This window comes from Anabas testudineus, chromosome 19 (assembly GCF_900324465.2).
Source record: "Anabas testudineus chromosome 19, fAnaTes1.2, whole genome shotgun sequence".
Taxonomy (NCBI): domain Eukaryota; kingdom Metazoa; phylum Chordata; class Actinopteri; order Anabantiformes; family Anabantidae; genus Anabas; species Anabas testudineus.
In genome coordinates, this window is record NC_046628.1 from 13,622,302 (window position 1) to 13,649,236 (window position 26,935).

General features: G+C 40.2%; 3 protein-coding genes across 3 annotated transcripts; 2 read left to right on the forward strand and 1 right to left on the reverse strand.

The window, feature by feature from the left end:
* Nucleotides 1–145: 145 nt before the first annotated feature.
* On the reverse strand, nucleotides 146–9,192 carry LOC113155988 (guanine nucleotide-binding protein subunit alpha-13-like). Its single transcript, XM_026350756.1, has 5 exons — nucleotides 8,842–9,192; nucleotides 7,648–7,874; nucleotides 4,467–4,517; nucleotides 3,268–3,468; nucleotides 146–2,456 (listed from the first exon to the last, which is right to left on the reverse strand). The coding sequence occupies exons 1-5, from the start codon at nucleotides 9,122–9,124 to the stop codon at nucleotides 2,085–2,087; spliced, it is 1,134 nt and encodes a 377-aa protein (XP_026206541.1). The 5' UTR covers nucleotides 9,125–9,192; the 3' UTR covers nucleotides 146–2,084.
* A 98-nt stretch (nucleotides 9,193–9,290) lies between these two features.
* On the forward strand, nucleotides 9,291–19,913 carry LOC113155986 (regulator of G-protein signaling 9-like). Its single transcript, XM_026350755.1, has 17 exons — nucleotides 9,291–10,144; nucleotides 11,726–11,822; nucleotides 12,878–12,928; nucleotides 13,065–13,171; nucleotides 14,314–14,365; nucleotides 14,440–14,498; nucleotides 14,574–14,650; nucleotides 14,732–14,813; nucleotides 16,105–16,167; nucleotides 16,947–16,976; nucleotides 17,116–17,177; nucleotides 17,284–17,397; nucleotides 17,497–17,612; nucleotides 17,778–17,865; nucleotides 18,371–18,509; nucleotides 18,616–18,698; nucleotides 19,091–19,913. Exons 1-17 carry the CDS (start codon nucleotides 9,941–9,943, stop codon nucleotides 19,278–19,280), a joined length of 1,614 nt encoding a protein of 537 aa, XP_026206540.1. The 5' UTR covers nucleotides 9,291–9,940; the 3' UTR covers nucleotides 19,281–19,913.
* Nucleotides 19,651–22,504, forward strand: LOC113156647 (regulator of G-protein signaling 9-like). Its single transcript, XM_026351887.1, has 3 exons — nucleotides 19,651–19,686; nucleotides 20,204–20,607; nucleotides 20,761–22,504. The coding sequence occupies exons 1-3, from the start codon at nucleotides 19,651–19,653 to the stop codon at nucleotides 20,921–20,923; spliced, it is 603 nt and encodes a 200-aa protein (XP_026207672.1). The 3' UTR covers nucleotides 20,924–22,504.
* The last annotated feature ends 4,431 nt before the right edge of the window (nucleotides 22,505–26,935 follow it).

Sequence of the window (26,935 nt, forward strand, 5' to 3'; positions counted from 1 at the left end):
ACTATGGTTCAACCTGTACATAAACAGGCATCTGTGAGTTTATATTACATATTTTGGGTCCTTGCATATCTGTAAAAAATATATCCACAAAATGCTTTTATTTATTCACTTACACAATACTTAAAATTAACAAAGAGGAGCCTAATTTCATTAGAAAAAAGTATATTTATTGAAAGGGTTAGAGTGGTATGAGACCTGACACAGGAATTAATTTCAAAAAAGGTGGTGAAAAAAAAATTACACAAAAATACATCTACATCAAAATGTCAATGGAAAAGCAGTAATTTGAACACATTCAGGATGGGACAAAATATGCCATTTCTACAACCATTTACATATAAGGAGATTAACCTGGGTAATATTTACATTAAAACAGATTACAGTATGTACAAGGCCAAGACTGGAAGCAAAGTGAAGCTCACAGGAGCTTTATATTTGGAGAAAAACTACACTGTCGATGTGAACAGTCCTAAGAAAACAAGGGATGATTTGGCAGACAAACTGATTTTAACAGAGCCGGGATATTGGCCCCTTACAGAAAAAAGTCCAGTGGCTTCTTTGTATGTTTGTTTCTACAAATTCAAAATGTATTTTGAAAGGGAAACTTTAAACAACAGAATATTGTAGGTAAAAATGTTTATCAAAGACACCTGGGGTGACAACACGGAAATCCTTACATGAGTCACATCTTGTAATGTTGGTTACAGTATAGAAAGACGACCTAGACCAAATATCTGTACATAATAACAGACATTTGTCATTAAGGTCAACAGAGGAGATCTGTCCCTTTACAAGGCATCTAATTAGAAATGAAAACAAAGAGAGCGAGGGGGGACGGGTTCTGGCCCATTGTTCAGGGGTGAAAACCAGGAGGATACAGTACCAAACACTACCCACTCCTGGCTACCATGTGATTCAGTTAATTCACCAACAATTACATCAGCATTTACACTGGTTTTAATTCAACCCTGAGAAACAGTGGACTGCATTTTCACTTGCTGGCGCCTAACGTGTCAGTGAAGGTAAATTTTTTTTTACCCTTTAAACAACCAAAAATGACGTCTATGGCAACTTTCATCATAATTATCTGTTTCAGGAAGCTAGGATTTATTTTAATTCTAAAGACATAAAGGCACAAATGCAGGAATTAAACAGTGATTCGTCTCAATAAGACTTTACGTGGAAAGACACAGATTCAGTCTTGCACTTTCTAGCATTTTTCCACAGACAAGGTGCCAGTGCTGGAGCCAGTTTCTACACCAAAGATATAACTCTGTCCTCGTCCCAACACTATCGTCCCAATGCTGCTACTTTCAAGCTCTGGTTCTCAAGCCAATGAAAATTGATGGATGAGATGGGAAAAGAAAAGAACAGCTCTGGGACTTACGGGACAACTGTGCTGTCTTCAGATCATCAGCAACCCTTCTGAAGACTACATGGGCTCAGATACAATGCTCAGTAAAAAGCACTGTGGAGTGGAGTAGAAGCAATCGAGTGAATTGGGACTACATGAAGTCAGTGCTTGGACACAGATAGGAAAATCATCTCTGACATAGATAATATTAGCTGCAATTTGATAAACTAATTTTTTGCTTAGATGTTGATTAGATTAAGTACTTATTTTACCATGGTGAGTTCCTGTGTTTGCTGCTAAACAAGTTATATACCTGGTTTGTACAAAGCTCTGCTAGTTTCCACAGCCAGACACTGGCACCAGCACAGGCACCTGGTGAGTCGAAAAGCCCCAGCGAGTCCTGCGATGTAAGGAAAAGCTCAGGTCAGAGGAGAGTCTCAAGACGAAACAGCAGAGGTCAGAAGTTGTCCAACATTCTAACCGCCTGCTTGCCTTTCTTTTTTGTTTACCATAGACAGTCTGTCCTACTGACTCATTCCCCTATCAAACCCTGAACTAACAAGAAGGTCAACTCTTCAAAGAGGAGAGTAAAAACTAAGATAAAAACGGCTGTGGAAGAATTCTGACATCTATCGGACTCTTCTGAGGCTGGTCTGTCCCAAATCCTCTTCAGGAGTGAGCAGGTGGTTTGTCCCCATTCAGGTTCTCTACTTTCACAGGTTGACAGGGGTCATTGGAGCATGAGCTGTTTGAGGTTGTCGTGGAGGATGGTGTCTTTGACGTCCCGGAACACCAGCCTGATGTTCTCCGTGTTGATGGCAGTGGTGAAGTGGTGGTAGAGAGGCTTCTGCGCTGCATCGCGTCTCTTAGCCCGGAAGCACTCCACCATGAATGCCTGGACATCTGGCAGGCTGTGCTCTGGTCCGGTGTAGTCAGGAAAGTAGTCCTTAAGCGGAACGCACTTCACCTTCTCCTCCAGCAGGTCTGTCTTGTTGAGGAAGAGAATGATTGAAACGTTGACAAAGACACGGTTGTTGACAATAGTCTCGAAGATGTCGAGCGATTCACGCAGCCGATTAGTTTGCCTGTCCTCCATCAGCACCTGTATAAGAAAATAAGATATTAAGTACAACAACTGCTCCCAGTTATGCAGTTAATTTAATTAAAGAACACACCACATAAGGTTTACATTATGTCAGACCATTGTTCAATAAAAGTAATTATTCATGTATATTCCAGCTGATAAGTAATGTGAAACTTAGATATGTTCATTTAGGAAACGGTGTGGTGATTTCATAGTTTCCAAACCAGCGAGCAAAGTTAAAATGTGCAAACTGTTCAAACCAGCATCATTTCATTGTGTGCTTTAGAAAAAAAAAGAATAAACTTAAACTTAACAAACCATAACCACACAGCTAAGATTTGTATCTAACCACAATTATTTGTAAAAACTGAATAATTATGTAAGAACCATAAATCTTATTTCTGTGTAAAGATGACTAATACACCGACTCCAACTGCTGAACAATGACCAGTATTATAATGTAGACTATTTCTATAAAAAGACATCTGTCTACTGAAGGAAAAGAGGAAGTATGGGCACATAAAAGAGGGGAGGCCATTCTACGAAGGACAGCTGGAATCTAATTGGACACATTACTTGTGCAGCGATTACTGATAACAGCCCTAATCGTTAAGCTACCCGGATGCCCTCTAAATATTAGGAAATTGTATGTACTTATAGGTGACAGTCACACAGTCCTACCATGGGTCCACATGAAGACACAGGGATCACGGTTTATCAGAAAGTCACCAACATTATCTGCTAGAACAAACTGATCAATGTGACACTTATCTGTCTGTGTCAAGTGTGTGTGTGAGTATAAAAAATTAGACCAGCAGTGTGTTTTCACCTGGTCATATTCAGAGGAGGAGACGAGGAAGAGGATAGAGGTCACAGAGTCGAAACACTCGAACCAGCGTCTTCGCTCTGACCGCTGCCCGCCCACGTCCACCATTTTAAAGGGAACGTTCTTGATCTCGAAGTCATACTCATGGATGCCTTTGGTGGGCTTACGGGCCAACAGGATGTCCTGTTGACTGGGGATATAATTCTGGTGGAGACATGGAAAGAATTACATTTAAAAAATGTAAACAAAACACATTTAAACACATTTCTTTGCAAACTTTATTTTTTATTTAAAAAATTGATAGTGGGTTAGAAAGGTTATATATGGCGTTTTGTAACGTTTGGTCATGTTTCAGTTCAGTTTTGGGTCAATATGTCATTCTAACCAGAGACATGTGATCCTGCTTTTCAACTGTGGTCAAGGAAAGCACTTCAACACCAGAGATCCTCTCATTCATTGTTCGTAGGTTAAAATAAGGAGGTTATTAACGTTATCTTAAAGTGTAACATGCTATTTGAATTCACACTAATTACCACTAATGAGCAGCATATAAATATTTAATAAGTGAGTTAAAACAAACAATAATGTGACTGTAACTCTTCATCTGGACCCCCATAAGTGGAGGCTGATGTATTAAATAATAAATGATGTAGTTGTTCCACGGGGCTGCAGGCTATTTCAGCTGACACTGGGAAGAGGCAGGGTGGACCCACAACAGGTCACCAGTGTTTCACAGGGCTGACAAATAGAACATCCTACATTCATACCTATAGATGAATTACAGTTGGCAGTTGACATAACATGCATGTCTTTAGACTGACATAGGAAGCTGGAGTACCCCGAGGCACCATGCAGACACCGGGAGAATGTTAACACTAAGTCTAAACAGAAAACCTAAGCCTTCTTGCTGTGTTAGTTAGTTATACTGTTTGTGATGAGTCTGACAGTGTTGACTGAAAGTCCAAAAATAAAACTGTACTGTAGAATCTACCAAGTAATTATTTATATAGATATTTTCAAATCCAACAAGACTGACGTGACACCATTACATGTTTTCTAAGAGCTTTGTCAATAAACTGTCAGCACTTTCCTTTGGTGAACAACCACTCAAGCTAACCTTAAGATGCTTAGACATGTTGCAATATTAACTATAACATGTACATGTCTGATTAGAACAATCAGTGCAGGCAGAAACAACTTACCGGCTCGCCAAGCTTATCCAGATTATCCAAGAAATACTTCACTGACTCACCCTGCGACAGGACAGAAGAGGAATTTCTGTTAATTCGACACAATTTAATAGATTCAGTTATTTTAAACAGTACAGGTGGAATCGCAACGCACATTTACCAACAGCTACCAGTGCATCCAATAGAGAACATCTGTTGTAGTAGTAGTTGTGGTTGAGGCATGGCAAATTTCTCATTTGCTGACACACACATGGGTAATCTATTTTCTCTTTCAAAAATGCATGTCCGGCCCGCCTGCGAGCTGAGTCTGCTCTGAATTGAAGCAGGATGCAAAATTCGGTACTGCAGTAGACACGTGTTCGAGAGTGTCTTTGATGTACGCAGAAGTGTGGCTAGATCTATGTGTGACTGTGTGTGTCTTTGTAAAGGGGGTGTTTTTTCTTTCTTTCTAGGCCATTCTGACGCTTTTCATGCGCAATCTGTGCAAGCCCAGACATGAGGCTGCCCGGACTGAGATGTGTTTCTTTATGTCTCTGTCTGCTGTGTTCGACATGAACCAAAAGCTGATGCAAAAAGCAAAGTTGATTTTCCTTGTCATGTTTCCTGTGACCCAGTATCTCTACTGTAATACACCACACCTTTTTAGTGGATTGTTTTACATGCATTTGCATTTATTAAAGGGGAAACTGACACCCACGTTATAAAATTCAAATTCTATCCATAGTAGTGACCGTTTGAGTTATACTACTGAGTGCTGGTACCATGTACCTGTCATTTACCCCCACTGCAAGTTACTGCACTCACCTTTTGAGCTTTTAAAAAAACTAACATGACCTGAAAAACCTGTGTGTGTGTGTGTGTGTGTGTGTGTGTGTGTGTGTGCGTGCGTGCATGCATGCATGTGGGATGTGTATACAAGGCTAAGATTACAAAAGGGAGGAGTAAAGTGGCACGGTGCTATGCTAAAGCCCACAGAAAGTAGAGCAATGTTTCCGTAAAGCGAATTTAAATTCAGCGAAAATTCTAGTTTCTCCTGAACACATAAACTCATATCTGAGGATACGTTGGTTTTGAAATCGTCAATCACTCATAAAAAAGGAGAACAGAAACAAGAGGAGCAATCACTCTGAGCTCTTCCCGTTTACAATAAAGCATGACGACGCCTGCAGTTTATGAATGTGCTGTAAAAGCAAAACTGAAACAACGTTAAATAATGTCAGCATTTCATTTGCATAGCAGATTTAGTCAGATTTACTCTGGTTCATTTTATTAGTATGTGTAACTATATTCATAAAAAAAGAACAAGAGAAAGCCTTTGGTTGATATTACTGCCAACACTCTTTGTACCTGTCTGTTGAACTCTTTGGAAATTTGTACTCAAAGTGAGAAAAGTCGAGCGTGGTTTCACTCTATGCATGTGTTTTTAATGGTAATTACAAGCAAGCCTGAAGCCACGTGTGATTTGTGGTGCAAATACTTAAAGGGTATGGTGGAAACACAGTGTATCATACCTGCGATAGCTAGTAGCGGAACAAATTAGTCCTTGACAAAGATAGATGCTTCAAACAACTTAGGGAGAGCATTTTGTAGTGGTAATACCTATGGGTTTTAAATTTAATGGCCAATATTTTCTTTTCTTTGTAAAAAGTTAAAGACTAGTCAGAGATACCCATTATAATTTCGATAAGTAATAGGTAATTCTGAGAGTGACAGTTTCAAATTACTCATTTTGTCCAATCAACAGTCAAAATATTCACGAGTATAATTTTAAGGAAGGAAAATCAGCTAAACCTCACACCTGATGAGTCTGGAACCATAAAATTGACATTTTTGCTTGATAAATGATAAACGGTTTCCAAAAAAAGCTGCCTTTTAATTCTGCACTTGTTTCCACTGTGCAGTAATCTGTACGCATCTATCCTCATGTGTGAGTGTATCTACAGTAACTGTATATTCTATCTTGTGTCAGAGTTCAATTTCTTTGTTTATCTTTCGCACTGTTCACTTTAAGACAGATTGATTCTGTTTAGTGTCTAGTTCAGTATGTTTCTTCTTCTGTTTTATGGTTAATATTTTACCAAGTATGATATGTGTAGATATTTTTTAAGATAATCAAACCAATTGTTTTGATGGTTAAAGTGTATGAATTTCCAGAGAAATCTGTCTTCTCTGGTGATGGATTACAAGGGGTGTGGTCCATACACAGCACATTTTTCAAGTAGAAATTTAAAAAATGTCACTGGTTCAATTTTCAAAAACATGAAGATACTGTTTTCTCTAACAATTCATTTGTTTTTTATAAGTCAGTTAAATTTCTGACATTTGATATACCGAAACATATTAATGTTAGTTGTAGCCTCACCACTATTAATTGTATGCCGTTGTACTTGTGTGACACTAAGTGTTAGTGTGCTAAAAGGTGGGAGAGCCAGGCCTGTTTGTAAGCACAAAGCTGTTTAACTACAGATCAACATTCCTGCTCTGATCACTCTTATTCCCCCCTTTCTGTCTGCAAAGCCAGCTCCCACAAGCTGAGTGTGTGAGAGGCTAACAAAATGCCACTGAGAACAGTTCAAGTTTATGCAACTGACAGAAAATGTATTTTTCTGCTTTTGTCTTATTAATGAAAGCAACATTAAGAAGTGTGCCCCCTATTCTGTCCTCAGTGACACTTCCTCAACTGCAATGTATAACGTTTATCACATGATCTCACAACTTTAAATCACAGACCGTAGTGAAAGTGATACCAAGCAAAATAAGAGCACAGGTAGTTCCCATTAAGTATATGTCGATGTACTATCCACCACAGTTATTCAAAGGTAAATGTTAGGTTGAAAGGTAAAGCGTGTTAAAATGGGCATGACAAGACATAAGGAAGGGGAGAGATGTAAACAGGAAGCTGATTCAGTCACATGACTGACCGCTCACCAGACAGAGAGACCGAGAAAGCGTCAGAGACAAGAATCACAGCTGGACATCCAGGGAGAGAGGAAGGCAGGATGAATTAACAAGAAAAAATTGGTTTCACTTTCTGTTTTCAGTGCCGTTTTCCCCGCCTTTCTACTCAATTTTCGTAAAAAAAAACCCAACTTCAAACACCAGAAAACCTCTATGGGATTTCTTGACAGACAGTTCTGTACTAGAGCCACCAGTACAAAAAAAACTGGGCCACCACTGTTCACCATCCACCTACCAGCTGAAACTCCCTGCGTCGATCGTAGGCGTTCTGTATACCCGAGTCCACCCACAGAGCTTTGATGGCGGGCAGGTACTCCAAGAAAACAGACCTCTCCAGCTGCCCATTGACCATCTGAGCCGACCGGGTGTCGAACGCCATCACAGTGTCCCCATGCCGCTGGTTGTCCGGGTCGCCCCATGGGATGTGCAGTTTCTCCCGCGCATCCACTAAGACACGTATACCTGGATAGGAAGTGAAGTAATCACTTTCAGAGAGGTAAAATCTTAAAATCTGACAGATCATATGAGAATGAAAATCTAAAGTGAAAGACTAGATGAGCTTGATAACCATAAATAACACTGGTATTCTACAGCCCCCGTCTCTCATCAGGCTTCTAGTAGTGAAAATAGACATTATAACTTCTCATAGACTATGATGACAATTCCAATGTCTTAATTTTTAGTTTAAATTTAAAGATACTCAATTTACTATTATATAAGACAAAGAAAGGTGTTACATTAAGAAGGCTACCTTAACATTGATTTTCTATTTATGATTTAAATAAAAAATAACCTGAGAGTTATTGGATCAACAAAACTGCTGCAAAACAGATTTATTTTTTTTATGATTGACCTACAGGTTGCAGCTCTAGTTTTAAACACATGCATGAAGAGAGTTAAAATAAAACACAAATAAATACGAATGTGTGCAGCTTATAGTGATTTATATGACTATCTGTATATATGTATGTGTTGTTGTTAAAGATATTAATCGATTATACTGTGTGGTATCATGTCCCTGCTGTTTAGAGGACTGCCTGTGGCCAAACAGGAACACCTTATAGCATAACGCCGCGGTGGGTTTACCCTCCATTAGCTTCATTCCTACGTTAGTTGTTGAGCAATAAAACTTGCCTATGGCCATTTGAAGCTGCTAGTTTGTATGTAGCTATGATATAAATGCAAAATACGTGACTTTTGTGCAGCTAGGACGTCCTACAAAGCGGACATTTGAGCAGAAAGACGCTTCACATGGGTGTGCCGACAGCAGATGTAGACTGTTTATGTATGTCCTCTTACCCAGCCCCAGCGCCGCGGAGCAGATGTGAAAACTTTCCCATCATTTTAGGCGGTTTACTTGGGTTTTTCTGCCCCCAACTAGCCCCCTTACACCCGCTCCCAGCTCGGGGACCGCGAACAGCCAGCTTACCTTTGATAACGTTGCTGTAAATCGTGGCTCTGAAGTCCTCTCGGGCTCGCTGGTCGAAGTCCTGCCCGTGGATGATCCGCATTTGTTTGAGGAAAGTCGACTTGCCGCTCTCGCCAGCGCCCAGCAGCAGGATCTTCACCAGCCGCTTCACGTACGTTTTCTCCCGGGAGAGGCATCGGTCGATCTCCTTCGACTTTCGGAGCTGTTCCCCCTCGCCGCTGTTAAGCAGGCAGACGGGTAGACAAACTTTTAACACGGACCTGGTCGGCAGGAAATCCGCCATGTTCGCACAAACTTCATCGATGCTAATTTGATGCGCGTTCGCGGGGCGCAGGCACGGGACCAAGCCCCTTCCCTAAACTCAGGAAGTAGTTTAGTCAGTGAAGCAGCTGCTGTTTAACATCAATCTAACCTTTTTTCCGTATTGTCTTATTTATTGTCGACTCCCACAAATATACCACTTTATTCTTAGCTTGTTATAACGCACTGGACTATAACTAGCTTATGTAATGAGTGCCATTTGAAAGCACGCGTATAAAACCTACATAGACCGATAGAGTTCAGTCTGACTGATTTGAGTTTCATCGTCCTAGTTAACTAAATATAACACTCTGTGGCATATTTAATTTATATTTCCAATTTAAAAACTCTCTTTTTAATCTGTAAAATACACTTTTATCGGTGATACCACGGCGCCCCCTGCTGGTACAGGTACTAGCTGCGCTCTGATTGGCTGATTCCGTACTCGCTGTACAGACGCTGCTTTCAAATGCTGTTGGAAATCTGATGATTTTTAATTTAAAACAGCAACAAAATCGGAAAAACAGAGGAGAAAATCTATAATTTCTATACCCAAATGGGAGCATAAGCGTCTACTGTGAATTAATAAAGTCACTTAACAGTTATTATGTAGCATGTTGATTACTTTGATCAAATATCATTCTATTATTTCCATTTTCTTTAATTCATTGATGTAATTTATTTTGTGGTTTATGTTGTTATAACACGGTTATGTAACACATTTCAAAGAAAGTAAGCCAACTAAATGTGAAAATAGACAATGTCACAGTATAGTTCCGACCTCCCTTAACGAGTTAGTATGAGTTCAGGGCGAGCACCTGAAAGCACCATCAGTATCGACCATTGCACTTCCCCTCCAGCATCCCCACACGACACAGGGCTCACAGGCGAGAGTGTACACATTTGTGTGAGGCAGCGAAAAGCATCAGACATCATGACAATTAGAAACACTTTCCTGGATCATGGGCAGAGATATCGACCACGGATGGCTTGTCTCAAGAAGGTAGGCTTCTCTTTTCTATCTGAGATGATGATGATCACACCCCTCTTCAGGTTTATTGCAGACGCACCTATAGGTAGGTCACTTATTCACTTATAGATAGACAATTTCTCCAATCCAGTGGATGAACTGTTGTGGGCTGCTGTAACCTCTTAAAATCTGTTCTTTGCATTTGCTCTCATAAACTGCATCGGACTCTAAACAATCTGTATTCTCTACAGGTTTCACAGCAAGTCTGGTTTCCTTATGCTTTGGCGTGTAGATGTGTTGAGGGTAGACTAAGATTACAGGTACAATTTGGACTACAGAATGCTTGTGACACATGTGAAAAAACAATTTTGTGTCATTGATTTAATCAATGAAAAAGACATTTCATAGGAATCAAACATTCCTAAAAATACAGCACAGAATGACAGGATGTCAAAATGCTCAATATAAAATGTCATCATGGTTACTGTGCCGGTCACTCTAACTATTAGACTGTATTTTGTTGCAACCTTTTCAATGTCATTCACTTTAATAAGCATTAAGCTTGGATCAGCATCAGTGCTTCCATCCCAGTTAATCCAGGCACTGTGTATTGGAAAACAACAACCCGGTCCTGTAGCCAGAGTGGGGCATGATTCATCATCTCACATTTCAAATTCATTCACCTCAGGAGCTTTGTTTGTGTGTTCTAACTTTTGTCATTAGAAAAATATTTGAAGGAAATAATTAAAGACGCCTTCCTTAGCGAAGCAGAGTCTATTGATCCCAGATGTAGCACTCACGATACCCCGCTCTCCAGGGTGATGCTTGCAGAGAACTCATTTCCAGAAGAACTTTGTGTTTTGGTCGATGAAAGCCCACTTTGGTCCAGCTCAGCCTGGGGCTTATAGCCTCTCTACGATGACTTCAAAGCACAAAGCCACTTGAAACAGGCTGGGAGTCAGCCACATAGACACACTCGCTCATGCACACTTTCACACAAACTTGATTAATACACAAGCACAATTTCTTGCCTTCCAGTGCACACCTGATCTGTGGGATCTGTGGGACCTATGGGATAAGATTATAAAACTGTTCAGACCGCAGTGACTCACTGCAAACCTCCTACACAAGCCAAACAAAAAGCCACGAGATCAGGGGTATGAAACAAACCTCTCATCTCACCTCTCTCCATGTTTAAATGCAGTGTTAATGTGGAGAATTGTAATGTTTTTAGAGTAAAAGCTGTGACTTAGTGTTGAGAAACTTGACTAACCAGTCTCTAAGTCACCCAACATTTGTCTGGAAGTATTAATTACCAGTTCTGAGAGAAAGCATTGAAATCCCAGAGGGACTATTTGCCTCAGTTTTCAAATCAGCGAGATGCAATTAGTTGCAATGGTGTTGCACATGTTGAAGATGATGATCATCGTGAATCAGATACTCCACAGTGAATTCTTTCATTCACAAAAATCCGTCTCATCTGCACGTTAGCCACAATTTACAGTCTGGCTACCATGATTAGCCATTAAAGCCGTTGGCATGGTGACCTCTGCACCCCCACCACTGCTATCAGTTGTCGTGGTAACCTCTTGTCACCCCTTGTAATGTTTACAGGCAGAGAAGGTGCTGCTGGAGATGCAGGACCCCAAAACGGGAGTGAAGTCACAGCCTCAGAGGCTGGTTATCACAACGATACCCCATGCTATCACTGGTAAAGAGGACACACACACACACACACACTGTAGCACACACTTGATGTTATTCAGCATCTGGTCGAGTGATTGTGGCTGCATAGTCTCACTGGAGGATACCAGAGCACTGGGCTCAAACTCGAGAGCTACAGATTTTATCTCCATGACAACCCCCGTGGTCTCAGAGTCGGGGAGAGGGAAAAAGTAGGAGGTGAAGGAGGAGGACAGTGGTTGAGCGGAAGAGAGGAGAAGAGCAAGAAACAGAGAGAGGGATAGAGAAAAACAGAGAGATAGTGAGGAGGTGGAGGTGGCGGAGGAGGAGAGGATGAACAGAGGGAACCTAGAGTTCTACGTCACCTGCAAGTTTTGAATCCAGGCAGCTGAATAAACGACAAACCAACCTGCAAACTGCTCCTCTACTTGTCTTTCCTTTCCCCCTCCCCTCTTCTCTTCTCCTTTTCTTTTGTTTAATTTCCTCCAGTCCTCCATTGTTTCCATTTCCTTCCCTTTTCCTTTTCATATGTTTTCATTTCTGCTTCTTCTTTCTCATCTTCTAACTTGTTGCCTTCCTCTTTTCTTTTGCTTTCCTGCTTTCTCTCTTTCTCTCCACTTCTCACCTTGATCATCCCCCTTTGTTTTGCTTTACCCTAATTGACTTATTTCTCTCCTCTCCCCTCTTAATTTCCCTTCCTTTCATTTCCTCTCCTGTAGATATGTTCATCTCTTTTCTCACTTTCCTCTTACCTCCCTTCTCTCTGTTCTTCTTTAATTTTCTCCCATATCCTCACCTGCCTCCCTCCTCTTTGTTTTGTTCTGTGCTTCCCCCACAGACCTCTTGCTTTCTTTCTTGTCCTTGTCCTCTTACCACCTGTCTCCCTAATGATAGAGGCTCCAGAGCAGTGAGTGGTGTTGTTTCAGAGAGCAGTCTAGCATATACAGGCATACACCCACTTACCTATCGACACACACTCATCACTTGTTGAGTTCTCGTGTTTGCTGCCACAGCTGCTTTTGTAACATGTTGTGCAGATTTAGATATTGGCTTTTAATTTATTATTGCATCTTTTCTCTTCAGGTGAGGACATAATTGCCTGGTTAGCAGAAAGATTTCAAATAGACACACAAGGTGAGACAGTATTTTATTTGATTACCTTTAGGTTTTGTCAGGTCATTACAATTAGCCATGAACCTTCCTTTGAATTGAACATGATCAGAAATGCAGATGCTACATTTCTGCTTATCTCCATGTATGTTGCCTTTAGAAGCGAGAAATTTTGGATCCATGCTGGTGGCATTAGGATATATCTATCCTCTACAAGACCACAAACGCTTAGTGATCAAACCAGACGCATCGCTCTATCGCTTTCAGGTAAGAACAGAACATTTCTAATCCGTAAACAGGAAGCAATAGTATTTCGACCTAGAATGATATAGTTTTCAAGGTTTAGCTCTTTGAACGGGATGAATACAGTGTGTTGTTTTAAATGATTTTAAAGGTTCTGTTTGGACGTTTTACCTATTAGTACTTCTGTGAAGTGTTTTTCATGCAGATCACTGTTTTGGGTGGTATCTTGTACAGAGCTGAAAAGCAGATAAGAACAATTCAAATAAACAATGCTGAAGAGGAAGGCACTGTAGTAATAAGTGTCCTAGAATGTTTAGTTTGCTAGAAATCCCCACAGGAAACATTTAAATGAAACACTGCAGCAGACATCCAGCAGTATGTGGCAGTTTAAGTAAATAATAAATCTTCCCCAGTATCTGTTGTTAGATTTTATTTAAACAGTTTTTTGTTACCTGACCATCTTAAGCACCATTATTATTTGCTTCAGCATATTTAATTCTAAAGGTGCAGATTGCATGTAGGTCTCATAGGTAATAATTAAAGGCCCAAGAATGTTGAATATGCTCTATATTTACAGTAGGCTGACATGACACACATTCACAGTTAGAGAGCAAGAATAATACTATGATAATGAGACACCGACCTTCTAAAGCTGTAACTAATTAATATTTTCATCATTGATTAACCTGTTGATTTTTTCACTAATCGAGTAATAATATTTCTATAAAACGTCTAAAATAATAAAGAAACACATTTTTCATTCTTCTTTTTTGTCAAAAACAGCTTAAAAGCAGAGGATAATTAATTAATGATGATATAACTGTGAATTCTCACATACGAGAAAATGCAACAAGTGAATTCTTGACAGGTTTTCTTGATGAATGACGTAAAAGGTTAATTGCATTTTAGAACGTTTCAGTTGGAAGTCAATACTTCCAGTCATTCCAGCTTTTAATCTTTAATTTTTGTATCACTGATCGAAAGACTATTATTAGAGGAGAGAAAAAAGACACAAGCAAGGAGAGTTTTTGCTCTTACTAAGTGTTCCTTTCAAAGTATAAAACCTCAAACTGCTTTTGGTTTTCAGAGCAGCGATAAATTATCCAATTTTCATGTTCGGCCTCTTACAAACAAATCTTTGACTTCTGTTTTTTTCCCCTTTCCAGACACCGTACTTCTGGCCCACACAGCAGTGGCCTGTTGAAGATACAGATTATGGTAAGCGTGACTACATTTTTATCTCATGTTATGTTATCAACGCTCACCTAACACAGTCTGTTTCATTACTGAAGCAATCTACCTTGCAAAAAGAAACATACGGAAGAAAGGAATCCTGGAGCTGCATGAGCAGGTGAGAACAAGACGGAGTGACCCAGGAGAAATGTGGTTTGTTGGCATTTACTGAGGTGTTATTTTATGTCCTCAGGAGCAGTATAACCGCCTTCACAAGTGGATGAATCACAAATGGGATTTCATAGTAATGCAAGCTAAAGAACAGTATAGGTAGGTGCAAGAGAAACCGTAATCACTTCATCTTAAGACCAAGAAGGTGTTACGATTCGGTGCGTATCTGTCTGATTTTAGGGCTGCAAAGGAGAGGAAGAAACCGGACCGTGTGGTGTTTGACTGCCAGGAGAGAGCCTATTGGGTGGTTCACAGACCTCCAGTGAGAACACACACACACACACAGATAGTTATCTGACTTGTGCTGCACACACAGGATGTAGCTTCATGTAGATAACCGTGGACTGCCAGCAGACAGACAGGTATGAAAATAAATTGCACTTCCCAGGGTATCTCATTATCTCTACCCATGACGCCTCATTACCGTTACATGTCCAGTCAGAGGAAAAGGGCACAAGTGATTAATATTTCACACTGTGTAGGAGAATATGATGCAGTGGTTTGCACCTTGCGCTTGCGGCATTGTGGATCTGAGTTTCGTCATGTGTCATGAGGCAAGTTTACTCACCAGGCAAAACTAGCAACAGGACTCGAGACCTACAGTGTTCCCAGGTGACCCAGGTTCACTGTGTTTCAAGTGACTGTGGTAATCTGATTTAGCACAAATTTGTTGGGGAAACGCCTGCTTTATTAGATCAACTAGAGGCCAAGACATGAATTATTTCAGATGAAGTTGTTCCAAGATTTTCTTCATCAAATGGATGAAAAAGTATTAAATAAAAGTGAAAATAAACTGAAATATACTTATTTGGATTTAGATCACTCTAAAATCACACTAATTTATTGTGTGTGGACAAGATAATCTGTGAACTGTACAGATTTTGACAGGTGTATTTTTAAAGTTAAAATCAGGAAGGTTCAGCTATTATAGTATTTCTCTCTGCTTCTAGTCTTTATGTAAAGCTAAATACACAGGCGTGAGAGTGGTATTGATCTACTCTTCCAGAAAGAAAGCAATTAAGCGGGCTCCTAAAATGTACATCTATTCCTTTCACTTTCTTACAAGAATAATTGGCGAGATTACTAGCTGGCATGTACAGCCCTTTTTCTTCAACAGGAAATGTTAACACTGTTGTTGAGACCATTTTTAAAAAAGGTTGCATGACTTTCATTTCTCTCGCAAAAGTCATTTTTTTTCCATTCATGCATTTATTTTAACCCCCGTACACATTTATTCTGAATGGTGCTAATTGACTTCACCTAATTCTTAAAGCCTCTTCAGGAAATAAACAAATTACTTGAGTTCCTGGGTAAAGTGACTTTTCTTTAGTACTTTCTGTTTAATTATGATGAATTACAAAAAACAAACTAATTACTTGTCATGTCCAAAAGTACATTCGCTGGTGAGTACCTTCTTGTTGTCTCAGATGGTCAGGAAAAGTATGACACATTATCAGCTCATGATTAGCATTATAAAACAGCCATCTGCTTTAATTAATTAGTCCTCTGGTAAACACACATTATGCATTTGTTGCTGTTATTCTTGTGTGTAGCCAGGGACAGTGAGTGCCATGGACTATGGACTAGATCGACGAATAGATCCCAATGCAGACGAGGTAACAGGTGAGTCTCAATCAGCTTATCTTCAATAAGAGGATTTAATGCATAATGCATAAAGGCTGCTTATGTTCATTTTCCTTTCCCTGTCTTTCCCTGCTTCAAATATTACACTAAATACTAAAACTCTTGTACTCTCTCCTCTCCTCTCCTCTCCTCTCCTCTCCAGGCATCTCCTATGGAGCAGTTTTTTAGCATCCAGACTGTTAAACTGGTTAAGAACACTAACATACTCACACAAATCACCCTCATAGTCTGTTCCTACACTAACTTTACTAATTTAACCAGAAACACCTGTTTACAGGTCCTGGGGGGGTACTGTTGAAAATAAATTGTAAATGTAAAAATACAATGGTATGGAACCACAACTAGTGTAACTTACCTGCATCTGTAGCTGAGCTAGTTGCATTGTAAGAAAAGGAACTAGATTTTGACCTGAAATTGAAGACGAATGAGTGGATTAAAAAAGAATAGCCCTGCTACATTGATTTCGATGAGTCATAAAGTGCTAAATTAGTGCATCAGTCCTTTAATTCACTTAACTAAACCCACCTTTGCACACTATCACTGTCCTAAGACTGTACTGTACTGTTCTGTCCTTGTGCAGCTGGTTTACCAGTTATTTATTAAAACATACCTTGTGGAAAACATTAAATCAACATGGATGCATCTCAGATGTTCCTGATCTCACATTTGCAAACATAGACTGTATAGTGTAGTCTAGTAGACGGCCATGACTCAACTTCCAGATGGACACTTAATCTATTTTCCTCCACAGGCAAAAACTCCTGATTTCTATGAGAGAGTTGTAAGTATGAATTTCTTCAGTGTTTTCTTGGACTTTTTTCTCCTTCTTTTTCATCTAAACCAACTGTGGTGTTAAACATTACTGTCAATCCATAGCGGCTGTAGCGTTATAGCTGTAATCGCTCTTCTGCTTCCCGCAGATGATCTTTACACAGCAGTCCATAATGAGACCCAGAGTGAAGTCGTCTGTGTCCATTGGCGCGTAAGACATACCATCAGATTTTTACTTCTCTTCAATCTGAAACAGTTTTGTTCAGAAAACATTCTTTACTTCAAACATTATAGATTAAACTTTGTATTTCTTGCAGATTGGTAAAATACAGTGCCACCTACAACAGCCACGACCCTTTTCTGTTCAAGTGTCTTCCCAGCAACCCCTGGCTCACTGATGACGTCACATACTGGACTTTAAACATGCCCAAGTGAGTCAGCGGAGCATGACACATAGAAATTGTTGAGATTTAAATGAGTATAAGGTAAAATAACTAACACTCCTCTGTGGTTATTTGTGTGTGTAACAGTGTGGAAATACCGACTAGAATGCGGGTGGAGAGGTGGACGTTCAGCTTCGGAGAGTTGCTCTCAGACCCTCGAGGACGAGATGATTTCAGGCTTTTCCTGAAAAAGGAATTTAGTGGTACAATGTTTGATTAGATTATGTTAAAAAAGAAATGAACCAGGACGTATTACAGAACGACGGTTGCACACATGTCTCAAGAAAGATTCATTTTTGGCTGAACCACATTAAATTTCTAGCCATTAGAGTGGAGTTGTATGGTGACTTTGTCTTTCTTTGTCTCAGGTGAAAACTTGGCATTCTGGGAGAGCTGTGAGGATCTGAAGTGGGGCGCTGCTGCAACGATGAGAGAGAAAGCAGAGCAGATTTACAAGTAAAGTAGTCTTGAAAAGGTTTCAAAAGGTTTGATTAATGCTGATAGTAGTTAATTGGTAAGTCGATTACCAGAAACGTAATCAGCAGCTACTTTCAATCAATCAATCATTGTTTGAGGAAATATTTTGGAAAAATTGTTTTAGTAATTAACTAATTCTAACCATTACTGATAATTATTGTTGTATAATCCAATTGAGTGAGTGTTTGGTTTTTAAAGCTTTAGGAAAACAGGAGTAATGTCCATCACAAATGGGCAGAGCTCAAACTTAAGGAGAACATAAAGTCTTAATAAATAAAAAACGTGAAATGAAAATGAAAAGCAGCACCTCACGTTTGAGAAGCTGAAGTTCCTCATTTTGTATGAAAAGTTACTGAACTCATTAAAGTATAGTTTCTATCTGAAATGCAGTTCAAGTACTTCACATTTGTACTTATGGACAGTACGTTGATTAAATGAACATAGTTACGTCTGTTTCTACAACTGTTTCTCCCACTGATTCCAGGACTTTTCTGGCACGTGGTGCACCACGGTGGATCAACATTGACGGAAAAACAATGGAAATCACAGTGAACAGCCTGAAACACCCACACAGATACGTCCTGGACGCAGCCCAAACTCACATCTACATGCTCATGAAGAAGGTCAGTAAACAAGAGAACAGTGGTGTTATAATTCCCACAAGCTTGAACTCACCAAACACCAGTGGGTTTTTATAAGCTTATATATATATATATAATTATTTTGCAGGACTCATATGGCCGTTACCTTAAGTCGCCAGTATTCAAGGATACGTCGAAGAAGTCTGTTTGTCCTGAGGAGCACAAGTTCACGTAAGATGCAGTTTTTAATTAAGATTTTGACATTTAATTAATGAATTAATTAACCTTAATTCACTGATTAAATTAGGAAAACATTTTAAAAATACTCAATTCTTTTATCTCAGCCAGCGAGATAAGGATCAAATGCACAGTTAGTAATCGTGCATTACATGAGAAAAAGAAAGCCTTGTTTATTCCTAGCAAAGGATGACGAGTGACATTGTCTGTGTTTCTGTGTGTGTCTCTCTGGCTGATATTGGAGTCCCTGTACCGTCCTGAAACTACCACATCCATCACTCTCCAAACTGTAATTTTCCCCTTGTCCTGCCCACCCTCCAACTCGTTCTCCTTTTTTCATTTCACTCCTCCATGCACTTTATCAATCAATCCTTCTGGTCTCTTAGTGACGCCCAGTTGGAGCAGAACGCAAAGAACAGACGGCCCAGTCTCAGCCCCATCATCCTCCGGCAGCAGGAGCAGGAGCAGAGGGCGAAGATGGCTGCCAGTGCCCCCGTTGATATCACACAGGTCATGAGCAAACTCAGCAAGCAGGGCAAGAACGTGCCCCCCCATCCTCCTCCTGCAAACAAATGACACGAATATATGATGTTTACTGACGCATCAGTTTTTGATACTAACAATTCAGGGTTAAGATTTTATTTGATTTATTTAGTTAGTTAGATATTTAACTCAGGGGTTGGTAGAGACCAAAAATAGAGCTAAAAGTGAGTCATTCATTTATTGATCAGAAACCTAACTCTGAATTAAATGGTATATTTGCTTCATATGTGTTAATAAGCTAAAAAACTAATTTGTGACGTTATGTCAGTTTTACATTTATTTCTGTTGTCTTCAAGTCGCCCAAAATGAAAGTTATTCTAGTTGTTCTGATGTAAAGTATCACAAAGATCTATTTCCAATGGAACGTTTAGTAGAAAAACACACAAAAAAAGGAGAATGGAGAATGACAATTGACTATGACAAGTTAACAAGTAAAGTGGTCTGACTTAGGTAAACTGAGGCTTGGAACCAACACTGAATCTCACACATTGTGAGAACTGATTTATTCCCATCTGTGACATTTGTGTCCATTCAAGCTGTAACTGTCGTCTGTCGTTTGTTTCTCATGTTGTTTACTGTCCGTCTTCAGCCACGGAGTGTTCTGTTCTGCATCGTGTGCTTTCTTTATCATCAGTCATAAGCTAATAAAACACCCACAATTCACCATCTCGTTAATGAGTCCTGAGTCATTCATTCACTGTTTTCATGGGCTGTGAACATCGTACCGCACATTCTTTCAGACTTTCCCACAAACTGTCGACCTTTCTGTTCCTGTCTTTCCTTTCGATTCCTGTATTCTATTCCTTTTTTCTTCAATTCATTTCTCTCTGTTTTCTCCACTTCTTTGTTTCAGTTTGTTTCTTTTTAAGTAAGTATATCATACTTCATATGATCTTTCCTAAAATCCCTCTCTTGATTACCTTCTGACTTGTGTGTTTTGGCCTTTGACCTCACAGCTGTGCCGCTTCACCACTCCCGTCCCCCACCTCGCCGTCTACTCGGGCATCACTGACTCCCCCTCAGCAAATGCTTCGCCCTCTCTTCCCTTCCTGGCCCACACGCCGGTCTGTCCATCGCCCATCAGCGTGGCCTTAGACAGCACCTCAGCTTCTGAGCGTCGAGTGGAAGCCAGTGAAGGTGAAGGGGAGGGGAACCCGGAGGCTCGAGCCCCCACAGGTGGAAATGTGACCAGGTCTCGCATGGCTCTTTCCCTACGTCGCCTGCTGAAGCGAGGCTGCACCCCCTCCACCATGTTTGCCAGCTTGTCGCCTAAATGCCACTCAGCTGCCGGGACAAGTAGTCGCATTCAGCCAATGAGTCCTGGTCAACCCAGTCAGGCTCCACCCAGACGGGTTGGAAAGTGAGTACAGATTCTGCACTGTTTCTCGGATGTGAATGGAAACATCCTCAGATTAAAGCGCTAGGATTAAAGCTAACACAGCAGAAATGTACCTGCAATGTGTGTGATCACTTCACAGGTATCACTGTGTGTCTTACCAAATCCTTTCTCTAGTTTTTTCCAGATTAAAGTGGACATTCCTCCAGAGTGTCGCATCTACCCCATAGAGTCTGAAGATGAGGATGAGGAGAACAGGGCTGCGTCTCGGGGAGGAATGGGAGTCAAAGAGATCATCTGCCCCTGGGAGAGTCTCACGCCGCAGAATGGGACAGGCTAATAGGCTGAATTCACACAGATATAAAATCAGGGGGGTTTAAATCTGTGTGGCACAGATGCAAAGTGTCTGTATAAACAGGCTGGAAGCAGATTTTCCCATGTTGTGACAGAGATAAAATATCTCATACAGAGCACGAAGGGGTAAAATCTCCGTGTTTGACATCCCTGTGTAAACGTGGTCATATTCTCGCTGCCAGGCCACAAAGTACAACATAAACATCAAACAACAGGACAAGAGACTGACACAACAGTCAACATGGGACACTGTAGAGATGACTGCTGGTCTACAATAGACTGGGCATCAACTTACTGCGTATTGAGCATCAAACACTCACTGCCTGCTGGCTTTAAAGCAACTTGTTTCATGTCTCCTGCAGCACTATCTGCTTCTCCACTGTCCAAAAAACTGGAAGTTAGAATTTAACTTTCTAACTGTAAAACACTGAGGTCATGGTTCCTAATTTCTTCATTTACTCGTCTACGAAATGTTTGACCAGCCACGAATATAAGTTGTACTGTAATGATTACAATTATGAACTCGGATTATTGCATTGTTATTATTAAGCCTTCGCCAACCAGTCAAGAAGATAGTTTAGGTGCATGTCTGACCAGACTCTTGACAGATCTTGACACTGGCAACAAACGACTAACACATATTTTAAAATATACATTTGTCTGCAAGCTAGCAGGAAGAGACTGTTTGATGTTCAAAACAAGTTTTCTGTGGAGTATTTCTTATACAGCCTTATTATCACCAACCCTTACTGATGTGAGCGCGAGCTGAGCCAGCTGCTTAGTCTGAAGGTAGTTTATCCAGGCCCAGCTTTGGTAGACGACTACACGGTGTCTGAACATCCAGGAGCTTTTAAAACCTGAGCTGTAGCCTTCACATTCAAACCTCATTCTATATCTTTTTATGAACTGTAGCTCAACAGCAGCCTTATCCACTTTCACACGATAGAGATATTTTGCTTTTTGTGGCCTCGGACGTTTCTACAAAGCAGGCATATACACAGACGTTTTCTGAGCAAGGTGGCCACAGGACCACAAAAACGAAAAATGAAAAGCAAATAAAAATAAGTTCTATATAGACTCAATTATTTCTGTGATTGCCAAGGAGCTTATCCATATATAATATGTAGTGATAAGCCAAAGCAGACATATTCAGACTCTGCCTGTGCACATGCCTGCTGAAAGTATTGCTATTGTATTTATATAATTATTGACTAAGAAAAAAAAGCAGAAGTGTTCTCGTGCTGCTCAATAGACTTAGATGCCTCATCCCCAGTTTACTTACCTCCTACACAGTTTATGTGAAATGACTGTATAGATACATTTCAGGTATATTGAAAGCACATGTTTCCGGCTTCACTGCTGTTTTGTACAGTCTGTGTAGCTGTAGTAGTATACTGTACACCACCCGGAGCAAGGTGTTGATCCTTTTCTCATGTCTCTCTATTGGAGAGGTGACAGTACAATGCATTAAATGTCAGAATGTATTATCTTTATCTCTTTATCATGTTTACAGATGCAAGAATGTGAAAACATTTGTTGAATTTAATTTGTACATTCCATGGCTTGTGTCAAGTGCCTCAATAAATGACTTAACAAAAAGATCCTTAAAGGGCCAGTTCGGCCAAATTGCAATTTATTGAGACATTAAATTTTCTGTCTCTGATATTTCTGCACCCACCTGAAACAATACAGGCAACGCGATTTAGTTTGCACTTAACATTACACTGTGTTCAAAGCATTAAATAATATAAAAATGAACAATTTATGTAGGACAAAAATTTGTTTCTCTGACTTTTCATTGTTGTGTGAGCCACAACCATAATTCCAGTCTGTCCATCTCAGAGGGTACATATCCCATGTTACACTTCATTCATTATGTGCTGAACTAAACATTGTAAACCTTTTTTTAGTTAGGATGCAAAATATTTACATACATGATATTTGTCTATAGAGTAAACTATGGCAAAAAATACCACAAAGCATGCTAATCAAGCTACAACACAGCTGACATCAACTGTGTCTCTTAAACCAAATAGTTGCATGTTTAGTGATGACATTGATGAACCACTAGGTGGAGATATAGCAACAATAATAGCATTTATTAAGTGCAATGCAAGTCAGATATCCACATTTATCATCTCACCAAAAGTTGACATATTCAAAGAAATACAAGTGAATGCTGATTGAAATATTACTGCAGACAGTGCACATGAAAGCCCGTGTTTGAACTTGCTGTCAACAACTCTGCCGTCACTGTCTGAAGAAACACACCGTCGACGTCACTGAACTGAGGCCGGAGCACAGCTTTGATCTGTCTGTGTGTTTTTCAGTGTTTGTGAACACAAGCATGTGATCGCGATCTCACAGGGACATCCACACACAGTCCAATCATACATTAGCTTACCAAGGAGGAGAAGGGAATTTATGCAACATACTGAATGTTCGTTTGAGGTGTGCATACATTAGAATGTATTTATTTCATCTTTTAATGGATCCATCGGTGGTATACCTGAATAATTATTGTCTTAAGCCACGTATATACCCTTATCATGCAGTGAAAATTACACTTATTCACCTTTTTGCTGAGACTAAAATGGGAAGACGAGTGCCGTTCTGCTGTTTTAGTGATAAATATGGAGCAAGGACTAATAGAATGATTCCTGCATCCCCTTCATTGGATTCAGACATGCTAAGGACATTTTGTCTTTGCCTGACTTGATTGAAATACCAGAAAACCAGGAAACATAGGAAAAGAAAACGAAGCAGTACAAACACATGCACACACATACTCGGTACACACACACACACAGGCACAGCAGACATAAACATGTGTCAGCTGCCGCGTGTGACCTCACATTGACATGATGAATGACCAAATCAGAAGCGTAATGAAACACCACACATTCTCCTGCTTCCAGATGTATGCATGTGTGTGTGAGTGTGTGTGTGTGTGTGTGTGTGTGAGCATGCAGGACCTCAATCACACTCACAGGTGACCTGCAGTCTCGCTGAGCTTCCTAGTTTTGACAAGAGCGCAGATAATTACCAGTGACCTCCCACCTTGTAAAATCAACATAACAGAGAAGGTGGGGGGAGATGAAGAGGAAGACGAGAAATGACCTTGAAACTTCAGCCATACTTAGGTCACCTTTTATGGCCTTAACTTCACACCTCTGCACCTTTCCTCCCTCTGTTTTAGCCTTTAACCTTCACATCATCCCTACGTTGTTTAATTCTTCTTTCCTTCTTACTTAAACGGGGAAGTTTGCTGACCACAACAATTGCTGTACATCCCAAACAGCCATGCAATGCTTGATGCTATGCGACCTAAAAGACTGATCCCATCACATAAATAACACTGACATTGGTTGTTTGGTCAAACACTTAAAATAACCTGTGTTTGTAACCTGCTGTGTCGGTGCAAATAGCCATATGATGTTGCTATAGCACCTAAAAATCATTACCAGTTCAGATCATGGTTAGAAGTCCTCTGACACCTGACGTGCAAAAAATACATTTTCAAAAAAGAGAGATATGATCCGAAAGGAGACCAGAGCACAGTGAGACCTGATCGGAATAGACGAAGAACAATCGAAGACAGTTGAAAGTTGAATTTTCACTTCCTGCTCCATCATTCAAATAAAGAATCTGAATTGTTTAATGTCAAACATCCCATAATAATCCCCCTCACAATTATTTTGATTGCCTGTGTTGTGAGAGCAGCACTTACTACCAGACACTGACACCCAGACCCAAGACCCAAGGCTGGAAAATGAGACTGGGTATAATTTGGAACGTGTTTGTCTTGGGTCTGCAAAGTAGATTTAGTTTTTATCTCACAAAGCTTGATTCATCTTCTCATCATAACCAAACATTAACCACATACAGTAGGTAACAGATGGGAACAGCTCAGATTCTGTAATTTGCAACAAAGTTGTGTTTGCAACTTAAAATGATTTCATTTATGTTCCACATCCACACATGCATCTAAAGGAGTTTTTATTTTAAGGACACGTCTGCTGGCCAAAGCTGCACCTTGACTTACGTAACCAGAAATCCTGAAATGTTTCGATGTTCTCGACTTGACCCCCTTTTAGACTTGGTCTTGACTGCAGCCCTGAAAGAAAGCACAGAAGTTTTGGTCATGACCGTGTCAAAATGTCGAGTGAATTTCTGTCAGAATGAAACTGTCAGGTATGGGGTAGGGTGAAGTTTCACAAAAATAACAACCTCTGCCTCTCTCACACAGGCACATACACACAACCATAGACACCAAAATATCCATAGACATGCATTGTACACGTATGCACTCACACACTCACACACACAGACAGAGATATGCTTGTTTATGCACGACCATGAATACAATCTTTGTCTCAGGAGAAATCATATTAATACCAGGCTTGCTTTAAAATGTCAGCCCGTCTCAGACAAGGTGCACAAAGACCCAATTTATTTATGGATCTGACACCTCTCATGTCTTTCTGCTCTCAAGTTATTTTTGCTTTCAAAGTGTGTCTTCAGAAGGAGGAGGAGAAGGTGGAGAAAGGACAGAGATGAAGATGCGGACTGACAGACTGACTGGAAAGGTGTGTGGGCCAACGACCAAAGAGATCAGCCAGTGACGCCCTGAGGACTCGGTATTTTAACCCCCACTTGGAGTAAAACCTCCCTTAGTATGAGTCTTCTAGTTCTGGCACATGGCTGTGATCAAAGAGTTGCACTGGCTGATAAAAATATCACCAAATGTGGGCAAAACACCAATCTGCATTTAGTCCTGATGTCTGAACTGATGGTGGAAGTTTATTTACTCTCTCACACGCTTGTCTTCATCTTTCCATTCTCACTCTCTCTGCCTTTCTTTCTTTCTTAGTATTCATCTCCACAGTCACACAAACATTAGTCCAATCTCCAGAGCTGTTTACTCATTGAGTGATGATTGCCTGTTTAAACATCTGTCCTCACCCGTGTGCACTGCTACACACACACACGTAGAGCTGAGTGTCTGATTGTATCCCAGTTGCATGCCAGTGGTATCAGTGTGTGTCTGGATTTAAGATGTGAGTAAATCAGACAGATCTACTAAAGCAGTAATTCACACAGATTGACAATAAACCACATAATAGTTTAAATTTGTTGTGGTTTACATACAATTAGGCAGTTTTGTTGTGTTTTAGTCGTTTAGATTGTTTTTTGGGGTGATACTATCTCAGTTGGATTCATCTCAGGTGATTGACTTGGACCAGTGAATTCAGAGAAGATGGAGTTTTATTCCATCTTTAGGGCACAAAGGCGTAAAACGGTTTCTGATGGCTGCACAGATGACACAGCTTTGTGTCTCATTGAAAAACGGTGATGCAGGAAACCTATCTCACACTACGGCTCGTTGTGTGTCAGATATTAAGTGTTGTGTAGTGATAAATAAGTCAAAGACTGTTCAGCTCCCCATATTTAACACTATTATCAGTATTTCTATTTGAGATCTAATTTTTGTTGAGGTTTTCATGCAATCATAGACTATACCTCCCTGGGCTCCATCAATCAAGAGCATTTCATTCCTGCATGGATTTAATCTGACATAAAAATGGATCATATTATCCATATCACAATAATATTTATTGTGCACATGTTTAGATTCCTTTAGCTCATTTTGTAAGGTAGTTTTTATCTGTTTATACACTGTTCAGCCATAAACAGATTATTGACATGAGCACACAGCACAGCAGTAGAGCTGCTCTTGAGCTTCTTGGCCCTGACCTTGCCACTCCCCGAAGCATGCATGTTAGCCTGCACTGAGAGATTGGAGAGTGATGATAGCAGACATATTACTGCTGAAGAGCATGAAGTGATTTTTGGGGTGGAGGTGGAGCTGATTAAATGCTAAGCAGAGGGCAGAGATATGCAGCCGGTGCTCCGGCAGAGCGGAAGGAAAATGTTTTTACAGGCTCAACTCTCCACAAACAGCTTCAGCTGTTTCTTCAAATGCTTAAAGTTACCT